The 13,385-nt window shown below is 41.9% G+C and overlaps 1 protein-coding gene across 1 annotated transcript in view; it reads left to right on the top strand.

Annotated features, from left to right (window-relative positions):
- The first annotated feature begins 894 nt into the window (after positions 1 to 894).
- Positions 895 to 13,385, top strand: part of LOC110174883 (enhancer of polycomb homolog 1-like) — a 37,673-nt gene continuing 25,182 nt past the window's right edge. Inside the window, 1 exon segment of the mRNA XM_055151997.1 lies at positions 895 to 1,287. Coding sequence (XP_055007972.1) covers positions 1,135 to 1,287 — 153 coding nt within the window. The 5' untranslated portion in view covers positions 895 to 1,134.

Genomic DNA, 13,385 nt, shown 5'->3' with positions numbered 1-13,385 from the left:
GCTGTAGAAATCCAGTGAATCATTTTGTGCACAATACCGGTTTTATTTCTCCAAAGTGCTTCACAGAGCTTCATTCATTCACTCCACACCCTCAACCCCTCTGTAGCCACAGCTGCCCTGGGGCAGACTGACAGAAACAGGGCTGCCAATCTGCACCATTGGCCTCTTCCAACACCAAAATCATTCATCCACACACATCACACATGGGTTTAAATAAAAAAAAAGACTTAAGACAGATTTTATTGATCCACAAGGGAAAGTATTTGGACACAGGAGCTCAAACATCAAAATATAATATAACAAAGAGTAAAAAAAAATATTAATAATAAATTCTAAATAAGTAGCTACTGTAATAAACTACAGTTTACTATGTAAAGTGTAGAAATGGTTTTCTTCTTTGGCCAGTGTCACTCCTGCTGGAGTTATTCTAATATTGAGTATAAAAAGTTATTCTAATATTTACTGTATAAAGAATTATTCTAATAATTTGTGTAAATGTATTTGAATATTTAGTGTATAAAGAGTTATTCTAATATTTGGTGTAAATAGTTATTTGAATATTTAGTGTATAAAGAGTTATTCTAATATTTGGTGTAAATAGTTATTTGAATATTTCGTGTATAAAGAGTTATTCTCATATTTGGTGTAAATAGTTATTTGAATATTTCGTGTATAAAGAGTTATTCTAATATTTGGTGTAAATAGTTATTTGAATATTTAGTGTATAAAGAGTTATTCTCATATTTGGTGTAAATAGTTATTTGAATATTTAGTGGGCTCAGTTTGCCCCCTCCTCGGCTCTGCGCATGCCCCCGGGCCGTGCTGTCATTGGCTGAGGCTGCTGGGGGCTGTACCCTGACCGAGGCGCAGCTGCACACTTTTAAATGTCCGCCATGTTGTGCATGGCGCACTGAAGCGGCGCACTGAAGCGGCGCGGAGCGGAGCGTCACAAAAACACAGTCCGACAGAGAGCGACGAGACCCGGCCTCCCCGGCTCCGAGGCGACGCCCTAAACACTAGCACATCCGAACATTAGACTGAGACTCCCCAGACACATCCATGAAAGCTCCACTCGGCTCCGCTGTGGACATCTGGAGATCGGATATATTTATATCGCGTCTGGAATTGTGAAAAATGAGTAAATTGTCGTTTCGGGCGCGGGCGCTGGACGCTTCCAAGCCTCTCCCCGTCTTCCGCTGTGAGGATTTACCGGACCTGCACGAATATGCATCCATCAACCGGGCCGTGCCGCAGATGCCCACGGGGATGGAGAAAGAGGAGGAATCGGTAGGATTTTTACTGTTAACGCGCTGCTTTTGCTTTACTTTACATTTCTGCAGGACTCAGGCGTCCCTCATTTTTCTGCGCCAGCTTTCACAAAATGGCGGCCAGTTTTCACAGACGTTACACGACGATTATCACCGGGAAACGGCTCCGTGAGCGGCCGCGGGGCCCGGGGCTCCGTCACGGGCCCACGGTGCGTGTTTCCCGGGTGGGATATGTGGGTTTGCGGCGTGTATTTGTGAGCGGAGCGGCTCTCCGAGCACAAAGGGGTCATGTGACCGAGGCCCGGCCGACATTTTGTTTGTCTGTGAGGAGGGTGCAGCGCCGCGGGCGGACGCAGGGGGCGCTGTGCACGAGCTCTGAGCATCTGTCACTAATGTCAACAACCCGCTGTCCCCGCACATGTCCCCGCACATGTCCCGCAGAGACACCCGTGTCCCCGCCGTGTCCCCACTGTGTCCCCGCTGTCCCCGGCTCCAGGCTCTTGTCCCGGGGCTGGACTCTGCTCCGGGCTCAGTGTTTGTGTCTGTAAATAAAACCACTGAGCTGTTAGCCTCGTTAGCCTCGTTAGCATCAGAACCATCCTCTCGTGAATTTAAATGTTGTTTATTTATCCTGTCCCTCACTAAACCTCCCGTTATAAACCCGTTATAAACCGAACCCGTTATAATCCCGTGTGTGTGTAAACATGAGCGTGGGAAACTCTCTGACACTTTGTGCTGTTAGCCTGTTAGCATCACACCGCGGGCCTGTGGCGGTCTCCGGTTTGTTTACGGTCCCTGTGACACTTCACCAGTGTCGGGAGTAACAGATTACATGTACCAGAGTAATCAGAGTACGAATGATGAGTAACTGTATTCAGTTAGTTACTGTTTCAGTGAGTGGTAATTGAATTACAGTTACTTTGTTGAAATAAATGGATTATATGGCGGGATTTTCCTGTTTTTACATTTTGCGCTAAATCTCTTATTTCTCAGTAATTCCACTCAGTGCTGGACACTAAACTAGGTCTGAACCCAGGTCTGAACTAGGTCTAAACTAGGACTGAACTAGGTCTAAACTAGGTCTGAACCCAGGTCTAAACTAGGTCTGAACCCAGGTCTGAACTGGGTCTGAACCAGGACTGAACCAGGTTTAAAACCAGGTCTAAACCAGGATTTAACAGGACTAAATCCTGCTGTGTGGACGTGTTTCTTCGTCTTCTATCAATAATATTTTTAATTTGGTTCAGTAAAATCTGGACTTTTTATTTTCTTTTATCAGATAAAACTTCTTATGTGAAGATTTCCTCGTCTTTGTTTCTCTACAGCAAATCAAGTAATCCAAAGTAATCAGATTACATTACTCACCTGAAGTATTTTAATGGATTACATTACAAACTACATTTTGGGGTGAGTAATCTGTAATCAGTAGGGGATTACATTTTAAAAGTAAACTTCCCAACACTGGACATCACCGTCCCCCTGTCCTCACGTCCTCACATGTGCGTGCAGTTTGTTTCACATGTACCTGAGGCTTTTCTTGTGTGTATTTGTAGTTTTCTGTCTTCGTGTTGACAGTTGATGCTCGGGTTAGCACGGTTAGCTCCGGAGCTCGTACTCTGTGTGTTTAAGGCCTGTCGCTGGATTATAAACCTTTTTATTTTCTGCTTTTGGTGATAAATATTCAGTGGTGTTCCTGAGACCCGCTGGCACGTCTGTAGTTCGGCTCGTGGAGATTTTCTTGGTGTTTTTTGCTGTTGTTTACACTGTCCAGAGCGGGAACCCCGGGGACATGTCTGCTGCCTCCTGTCCACTGTTCCACAACAAACACATTTAACACTTCGGGAAGGAATTAAATGACTTATTCTGCGTTTAAAAACTGCTAATCCTGTAGTTTAGATGTGCACAAATATGCTCTGAAATGTGATTCTTGTGTTAGTTTGATCAGACTTCTCAAATATAATCATTGCAGTTATATATTTATCCCATATTGTTTGGTTCTGTTTATCATAATATCTTTATGCTCCAGCTACAACTAGTGTCTGTTTTAGAGTGACCACTCGTTCCTGTGTCTCCGGGACAGTCCCAGGTTTGAGCCTGTGTCCCCTGTCCCACCAGATTTATCCAAAACTACTGATTTGTTCCAGTTTATATGCAAGAAATGTGCTATTTTTGACCAATCTGATCCCTGTCAATAGTAAAGAGAGACACATTTTGTCATTTGTTTAGGTAAAATACAGAAAAGCCGCTTAAAAACAACCAAAACACAAAAAATATGCCTGTACAGACTCATATTAGTGATGAATGGGAGCAACAGTTTTCCTTAATTACACACTCGTTTCACTATTTATTTTATTATTAACAATCACCATAAATTGGGGTTGTTGCAGTTTTTGAGTTTGAAAATCTGGTCACTCTAAACGACAATCACATAATGGTTTGAGAAGAAATTAAATGTATTGTATTATTGTGCATAAAAACTGTTTCACCTGTAGTTTAGATACAAGCATGTTCAGAAATGTGAGTCTTGTGTCAGTTTGATCAGACTTCAGTCTTTTTGTCTTGTGGATGTTTTTACATTTGAACTATTACCCAATTATTATTTGGGTTTTAATAATATAATCCTATTATTAAAACCCAAATATAATCACAATCGTAATATATGTCAGAAAAATTTAGTTGCATGTTTATCCCAAATTGTTCAGTCCTACTTATTGTACATCAAATGTTTATCATGAGTTGATCTTACTTCATGTAGCTGAAGCATAAAAATATCTGTTTTAGTGTGACCGGACGTCCCTGTTTACTCGGGACAGTCCCAGTTTTGAGTCTGTGTCCTCTGTCCCAACAGATTTATCCAAAACCAGTGATTTGTCCCAGTTTTATACAAGAAATGTCCCAGGTGTTTCTATTTTTGACCATCCTGATCTGGTCAGCAGTAAAGAGACGCATAAAGTGTCATTTGTTTAGGTAAAATACAGAAAAGCTGCTTAAAAACGACCAAAACACAAAAATAAATGCCTGTACTGACTCTCATTAGTGATGAATGGGAGCAACAGTTTTCCTTAATTACACACTCGTTTCACTATTTTATTATTACCAATCACCATAAATTGGGGTTGTTGCAGTTTTTGATTTTGAAAATCTGGTCACTCTAAACAAGAATCACATTTAACACTTTGGGAAGAAATTAAATGACTTACTCAGCATAAAAACAGTTAAACCTGTAGTTTAGATACAAACATGTTCAGAAATGTGATTCTTGTGTCAGTTTGATTAGACTTCCGTTTTTTTGTCGTCTTCTGGATGTGTTCGTGTTTTAATAATGGGATTCAAAGTTCTAATGTAAATATAATCACAATCTCAGTGTGTCAGAAAAATTTGTTGCGTGTTTATCCCAAATTGTTCGTTCCTATTTAGTGTTGTTTAGAGTTGATCTTAATATTTTTATGCTTCAGCTACAAATATCAGTTTTAGAGTGACCACACGTCCCTGTTTATTAATTTGTCCCAATTTTATGCAAGAAATGTCCCAAGTGTTTCTATTTTTGACCAATCTGATCAGGAAAGAGACTCAAAGTGTCATTTGTTGAGGTAAAATACAGAAAAGCTGCTTAAAAACGACCAAAACGTTAAGAAAATGTGACTACTGACTCACATTGGAGCCGAGTACAAAACAATTTTCAAAAAATCCTGGCAGTGACAATGACACGGACAACATTTTTGTGTTTGACCATGTTTATTTGTTACACGACATAGTGACATGTCACCTGTTATAGGAGCGTCTGGAGCAGTGAACAGATCAGGTGTTTGAGCTGCGTTCATGCGCTGCAGTAAAGAGCAACGTTTGTTACTTCAAACCAGGTCTTGATGGGAACATGTGCGGGAAACATTTGGATTATTTTTCAGTGGGGAAATAAAACGCCACGATAAAGAAGGTTTAACGCGACAATACAGCTCCAGCAGTTTTGCGTCTCTATGGGAGTGAATGGAAGCGAGAGGAGGACACGCCCCCGATGCTTCCAGATGTGGCTCTGCCTTTACCAGTTACACTGATCACCAGACAATCCAGAACATCTGCAGGAGACTCAGTGCTGCGCAGCATCCGGCGTCAATGGGTTAATAGAACTGTAAACTGTCTGATTTGGAGAACAGAGGTCGTGTCAGATGTGCTGGGTTCACAGGGAGATCTCACGCCTCAGATGTGTTTACGTTTGGAACGTTGTTGGAGTTGTTGTAGTAGTAGCTGTAGCTGTTGTAGTTGTTGTTGGTCTTGTAGTAGTTCTTGTATGTAGTTCTTGTAGATGTAGTTGTTCTTGTAGATGTAGTAGTTCTTGTATATGTAGTAGTTCTTGTAGATGTAGTTGTAGTTGGTCTTGTAGATGTAGTTGTTGTAGTTGTTGTATTTTGTTATAGTTTGTGTCTTCGTCTCGTCTCACACTCGGGGGTCACCGTTCACTGATGCCATTTTTATCCGTGATGTAGCTCGAGCCCAAGTTGTCTTAAAGCCGCACTGTGTAACTTTTAGGTTCAGGGGGTCCACACCTGCTTGTTTCTATGGATGGTTTAGTCCCTGTCTTAGTCCCTGTCTTAGTCCCTGTCTTAGTCCCTGTCTTAGTCCTGGGTTCAGTCTCTGAACCAGCGACTAAGACAGAGACTGAACCAGGGACTAAGACAGTCCCTGGTTCAGTCTCTGTCTTAGTCCCTGTCTTAGTCCCTGGTTTAGTCTCTGTCTTAGTCCGTGGTTCAGTCCCTGGTTCAGTCCCTGGTTCAGTCTCTGTCTTAGTCCCTGTCTTAGTCCGTGGTTCAGTCTCTAGTTCAGTCCCTGGTTCAGTCTCTGTCTTAGTCCCTGTCTTAGTCCCTGTCTTAGTCCCTGTCTTAGGCTGCGTTCAGACTGCAGCCTGAAGTGACCCAAATCAGATTTTTTGGCTTCTATGTTCCTGTATCTGATCTTTTATTGACATTGTCTGAACGGCACAGATCAGATTTTTTTCAAATGTGACCCAGGACACTTGGATATGTGCTCCTGAAACCGATACATATCTGATCTTTTGACATGCGACTTCAGTCTGAACAGCCAAAGCGCATCTATCCACCTACACGTCATCAACAAGTGACAAACGTCACTATTCTGCGCTGAAGCAGGTGGAATCCGGAACTGTAAAATCTCCAGGTGCTCGATGCTGCGTCCATGTTTGGACAACTTCTGTAAACACAGAGACGCTCGCTGCGGTTGACGCATGGGGTTGACGTCATCGTGTCTCCAGTGTCACATGTGGGACACTTTCGGGCCGTTTACCGTCACACTGGAGTCACAGACAAGTCACATTTAATTGTAAATGTGAACGACCTCGCAAAAACATCGGATTTCACAAAAAAATCGGAATTGAGCGTTAAGTCCTGCAGTCTGAACGTAGACTATGTCCCTGTCTTAGTCCTGGGTTCAGTCCTTGGTTCAGTCTCCGGTTCAGTCCTTGTCTTAGTCCTTGTCTTAGTCCTTGTCTTAGTCCTTGTCTTAGTCCTTGGTTTAGTCCCGGGTTCAGTCCCTGTCTTGGTCCCGGGTTCAGTCCCTGTCTTGGTCCCGGGGTTCAGTCCCTGTCTTGGTCCCGGGGTTCAGTCCCTGTCTTGGTCCCGGGGTTCAGTCCCTGTCTTGGTCCCGGGTTCAGTCCCTGTCTTGGTCCGGGGTTCAGTCCCTGTCTTGGTCCCGGGGTTCAGTCTGTCTGGTCGGGGTTCAGTCCTGTCTTGGTCCCGGGGTTCAGTCCCTGTCTTGGTCCGGGGTTCAGTCCCTGTCTTGAGTCCCGGGGTTCAGTCCCTGTCTTGAGTCCCGGGGTTCAGTCCCTGTCTTGAGTCCCGGGGTTCAGTCCCTGTCTTGGTCCCGGGGTTCAGTCCCTGTCTTGGTCCCGGGTTCAGTCCCTGTCTTGGTCCCGGGGTTCAGTCCCTGTCTTTGTCCCGGGGTTCAGTCCCTGTCTTGAGTCCCGGGGTTCTCAGTCCCCGGGGTTCAGTCCCTGGTTTGGTCCTGGCTTCAGTTTCATGTGTTTATTGCTCAAAAAGCTGCTTTCTTATGGCGAGCAGAGTCCCCTCTCCACAGATCTGACCTGTAACGCTTCCCGCCGGTGTCCCTCTCTCGCTCTTCTCTAGGGGGACAGACCGTTTAAAGCCGTACTCCGGTCCCTGCGCCGCCGTCCCCGTCCGTCTGCGTTCACGTTTGAGGAAAGTGAAAGTGAAAGTGTCGTCAGCGGCCACGTTCCCGCCGGTTTCCTCTGTTTACATCCTTACCCTGACCTCTGACCCCTGCACGAGGACTCACTGTGATTGTTCTGATTTATCTTGATTTCCAAAATGAGACTCAAACCTGAAAACGGCGTCTCAAGAATGAACTTACCAACACATTTAAAGCTGCACCGTGTTGTTTTTATTTTGTTTTTGTTTTTTTTGGGGGGGGTTGGTGTCGGTCGGTGTCGGTCTGTCTGTCACCCGCTTGTTTCTATGGATACATCATTTCTCTGTCTGGAATGTTCCACAGTGTGACATTAAACCGCTCTACCGTACGTTTATTCGATCACAGGTGGTTTTAGAGCTCAGAAGACGACATTTGACGACCCCCCTGGACCCTTAATGACGACTTTTGACTCCTCCGCCGTATCACTAAAGACGAGATTTGACGACCTTTAGAAACGGCTCGGGTTTTCACATTTAAACAGAGACTGTGATCGGTGGAGCCACTACAACCCACACTAGACTGACCAATAGGATTCAAGGAGATGTTTTTGCCGATTTTTTTCCGAAGTTAATCGAAATAGTGACGATGGAGCTTCCGGAAAAAACACAACACGAAACACGTGCAATGGAAAGATCGCGGCGCTGCGGCGCACAGTTTTAGAAATAATGAGGAGCGGACGTATTTTATGGATAAGTTTAGAGAAAGTGACTTTTATAGATTTCAAAGTGATGATGATGAAGTTGATTATAAAGTGGAAAACAGCGACAGTGACGGACTTACAGAGAGTGAAACTTACGAAAATGAGAATGCAGCTGATGCGTCTGTACGGAGTCCTGTCATATCCAAACAAACTATCTGAGCTTTATACTCGATTATGAACCAAAATTGCCCTGAAATCTGGATGTTGCCCAGACGAGTCCTTTAAAATATTTCAGTCTTTTTTTCCAAGATGCGACGTATAACAGAATCACTACAGAAAAAACGCTCATGCGTAGCTCTGCACACGAGAAAATAACCAAGATGATAAATACTGAACACACACTGACGGGGAAGAGTTTTATTTATTATTATATTATTATATTATAATAAGCTAAATTAGTTGAATAAGTTTAAATGAGTTGAATAAATAAAATAAGTTGAATAAGCTAAATGAGTTGAATAAGTTAAATGGAAAAAAATGAATTAGGTGCACACAGGTGAACAACAGGTAAAAACAGGTGCACACTTGGCTCTACTGTATCTACTGATATGAAATCTGTTTAAATACTTTGACAAAGTATATTTTTTATGACTATAGTACTCAGAACATGCAGATATCAGAAGCTGAATGTAGTTTTTTGTTTTCGAGTTTGCACCTGACCAGGTAAACTCTCATTTTCAGTGAGCTGTTATACACCTATAAATGAGTTGAATCACATTTAAACATCCATAAATGAATAGTTCAGAGTCTGAGGTTTCCAGAGATGCAAATATGTCTGTGTTACAATTAAGTTCATGAGTGTAAAAATCATTTATAATCACTGGTGGAAGTCTGTTTTCTTTTATGCAGTTATGCTCTATGGGTGTAGCCCTAGTAACATATGTATGGGTTGTTCCTAGTCGGCGTCCAGGGGGGAAAGAGTTAAAGGTGTAAGAAAATGTCGATTCGGTGATATATCCTGATACTTACTTTTTATTATTGTTTGTTTCATTCATAAAGTATAAAAAGACATCAGCGGTGTCACAAAAACCAGTAATGAATGAAAAGGAGCAGAGAAGCGTCGTTTTATGTTCTCGGTAAATTTACTTTAAAAACATTTCAGTTCAGTCACAATTATTCATCAGTTACAAACACAAATCGTCGCTTTTATGCACAACAGCTCAGTTTCTTTTTTCATACAGACGCACTGCTCTGGATTTTATGTGTTTTTTTTTAAGTACTGTTATTGTGCTTGATTGTTTTATTTCCTTGTCGAGACTTTTCCGTAAGTGAACTCGTGTCACAGCGACGCTTCATCCAGAACCTCCACTCTGAATCTGGGATTTTTAAACATGTAGGTTCATTTTTTTAAATTGTAGTATTTTGTTCTCGTTTCAAACAGACTTTAGACATTTACAGGTGACACTTTGATTAGACTTGGTGTTAAAAATGTTTGATATTGTCGACTTCAGTTGGACGTGTCTCTGTATCTGTTGTGAAAATCCTCAGTCCTTTTCTGTAAATAAATAAATAAATAAATGACTGTAATACTTCATTGCACAATTCTACAATTCAAAATGGATCAGAATCAATTTTTTTAAGTAATATTTTTCACAAAAATTCATTACATTCACTGTCATAATTTATTTTTTAAATGTATAAATTATTATTTTTTTCAATTTATGCATTTATTTTGGGCACATTTAGATTAACATTCATATACAATGGAACATATAACATAAGAAAATCATAATAGAAATGAAAAAACAACAAAAAATTACTATTATTTTGCCCAAAAAGGAGTGGGAAGAAGAAAACTTATTTAATCCCACCTCTAAATCTAAATTATATTTCATACAGTTGCTCTGTTGAAGGTGACTGTATCATTATTATTATTATTATTAAAAGTAATTATTGATAAATCACAGTATATATCATCCACTCTTTAGTATCTGTATATATCGTAATATATTGAATCATGCCGTGTATCGTATCGTCATTTTCATTTCATTTTCTTTTATTTGTTTGTGCCAGGTACAACAAAATTCAAAAACAATAACCAAAATAGTGACATGTACATGAACAGATTTGGGACCTGGTGCTCAAAAGGAGGAGGATGAAGTTTAAAAAGAACTTATGGAGTCCTGCCCCAAATTCAGACTCAAGTAAAGGGTCTGAAACAATTGGAATTATAAGTAAATGACAGTAATTTCTGAACAAAACTTGCACTGCGTCTGCTGTATTCTCTCATCACACCACATCGAACACACGGCCTTGAAATTTGTGGAAACGCGTATGAAACTAGAACTAATCCAGCCCTTTTATTGACAAAAAAACAAAACCCCGTCAAGACTGAAGCGTGCACCTTCTGCTTCACCTGGAACTCATCGTTCATCCAGTCAAATGTTCTAAAGTTCTATCATTTAGTCGACTTTTACGCTGCGAAGTTCATGTACAAAGTCAAACATAATGAAATCGTGTTTGTGTGCAGCCGGCGTCACTCAGAGTAAATATAAACTAAAGAAACATGAACATGTTTGTTCCACAGACTGAACGACTCTGAGGAACACACTTTATCAAACAAGTTCAACAGTGGAACAGCTGCTGCACTGGAGCTGAAATCACTTGGATAAGACTGTGCAGAAATATGGAAATACTGATATATCGTTTAATGTGATGATACAGTATTGATGTAGAGTATTTTTTTGGTATATTTTATTAAATGATTTAGTTCCAGCTCCAGTTTTGTTGTTTGTTCAGGGAAGGAAACTCGTTTATGTGACACGTTTGACATTTTCACTGTTTTGTGGATTAAAATGAGTTTAATTTTTGCACAAGATGAGATTTAACAAAGACTTTTAGTGTCAGACATGATTTTAGACACTTTTATTAAACTGTGTTGAATAAATTTGAAATAAATCAAACTGAAAGTGCACTGTATCAGATGTGTATCGTATCAGCAACTTCTTGATCATAACGTGTGTGTGTTGTGTGTTTTGTGTGTGTGTGTGTACTAGGGGTGTGCAAAAATATGGAAATATCGATATATCGTATCGCTTAATGTGATGATACAGTATCAATATCGTCGCTGCTGTATCGATATATCAGCAAGAGGATTTTTTGGTTTATTTTACTAAATTATTTAGTTACAGAGCTACGGTTTTGGTGCTTGTTCAGAGGAAGGAAACTCATTTATGTGACACATTTGACATTTTCACTGTTTTGATGATTAAAATGTTTGTGTTTCATATGAACTTTGCACAAGAAGAAGTGGTTTAACAAAGACTTTTAGTATCGCAGACATGATTTAGCCTTTATTTTTATTGAACTGTATCAAATCGATTTGAAATATATCATATTGAATCGTAAATGTGTATCGTACTGTGTATCGGTGTGTATATCGTATCGTGGCCTGTGTATCGTATCGGCAACTTCTTAATGATACCAGCCGGAGTGTGTGTGTGTGTGTGTGTGGTGTGTGTAGAGTGTGTGTAGAGTGTGTGTAGAGTGTGTGTAGAGTGTGTGGTGTGTGTAGTGTGTGTGTGTGTGTGTAGTGTGTGTAGAGTGTGTGTAGTGTGTGTAGTGTGTAGTAGTGTGTGTAGTAGTGTGTGTAGTAGTGTGTGTAGTGTGTGTGTATGTGTGTGTAGTAGTGTGTGTGTGTGTATGTGTGTGTGTGTGTGTGTGTGTGTGTGTGTGTGTGTAGTGTGTGTGTGTGTGTGTGTGTGTGTGTGTGCACTTTCTGTCCCTGTTTGGCTCTAAACAAAGAACAAAAACTACAGACACACATTTAAAGCTTCACTGTGTAATATTTTTTAAAAAGCATCATCAGTTTTTTCATTCCTGTTGTGTATTACAGTGAAAACGTGTGTGTGTGTGTATAGTGTGTGTGTGTGTGTGTGTGTGTGCGCGGGCTTGCTCCTCCACAGACCTGACTCTTACTGACCCAGAGGCGTCTTCCTGCTGTTTGTATTTTGGTTCTTTTGGCTGTAAGATTCCACAGTGTGGCATTAAAAATGATCTCCATGGAGAACGATTTAAACTTCCATTTTCTGACACGCCGGCCCCGGAATGTTCCACAGTGTTGTTTTAAATCATGATGTCATCTTTTTACAGTCCCGGTCTGGACCTGATGTCAAATTTAGTTTAAAGTTCAGAAACACTCAACATGTTTGTGTCACGTCTGTGTTTTCATCAGATTATCAGTTCTTTTTATCCTCTCTCCTCTCTGCCTCCTCTCTCCTCTCTCTCTCTCCTCTCTCTCTCTCGCTCCTCTCTCTCTCTCTCTCTCTCTCTCTCTCTCTCTCTCTCTCTCTCTCTCTCTCTCTCTCCTCTCTCTCTCTCTCTCTCTCCTCTCCTCTCTCTCTCTCTCTCTCTCTCTCTCTCTCTCCTCTCTCTCTCTCTCTCTCTCTCCTCCTCTCTCTCTCTCTCCTCTCTCTCTCTCTCCTCTCTCCTCTCTCTCTCTCTCTCCTCTCTCTCTCCTCTCTCCTCTCTCCTCCTCTCCTCCTCTCTCTCCTCCTCCTCCTCTCTCTCCTCCTCCTCCTCTCTCCTCCTCTCTCTCTCTCTCCTCTCCTCTCTCTCCTCTCTCCCTCCTCTCTCTCTCCTCTCCTCCCTCCTCCTCTCCTCCTCTCCCTCCTTCTCTCCTCTCTCCTCCCTCTCTCTCTCTCTCTCTCTCTCTCTTCCTCTCTCTCTCTTCTCTCTCCTCCTCTCTCTGTCTCTCTCTTCTGTCTCTCTCTCTCTCTCTCTCTCTGTCTCTGTCTCTCTCTCTCTCTCTCTCTCTCTCTCTCTCTCTCTCTCTCTCTCTCTCTCTCTGTCTCTCTCTCTGTCTCTCTCTCTCTCTCTCTCTCTCTCTCTCTCTCTCTCTCTCTCTCTCTCTCTCTCTGTCTCTCTCTCTGTCTCTCTCTCTCTCTCTCTCTCTCTCTCTCTCTCTCTCTCTGTGTCTGTGTGTGTGTGTTTGTGTGTCAGTAGGTCAGTAGTGTCGTGTGTTTGTCGTGTTGTTTGTGTAACCGTTGGTCGGCTGGAGGAAGATCTGAGCCTGTGGAAATGTGACGGACACAGAACAAGAACCACACGTCACTGTAGCTCCAGTGTGTGTGTGTGTGTGTCTGTCTGTCTGTGTGTGTCTGTCTGTGTGTCTGTCTGTCTGTGTGTCTTGTGTGTGTGTCTGTGTGTGTGTCTGTCTGTGTGTCTGTGTGTCTGTCTGTGTGTCTGTGTGTGTGTGTCTG

This window comes from Boleophthalmus pectinirostris, unplaced genomic scaffold (assembly GCF_026225935.1).
Source record: "Boleophthalmus pectinirostris isolate CB_2022bp ecotype Guang Dong unplaced genomic scaffold, ASM2622593v1 HiC_scaffold_16, whole genome shotgun sequence".
Lineage (NCBI taxonomy): Eukaryota > Metazoa > Chordata > Actinopteri > Gobiiformes > Gobiidae > Boleophthalmus > Boleophthalmus pectinirostris.
The sequence above is the reverse complement of the archived record's forward strand: the minus strand, read 5'-3'. Positions and strand labels throughout refer to the sequence as shown.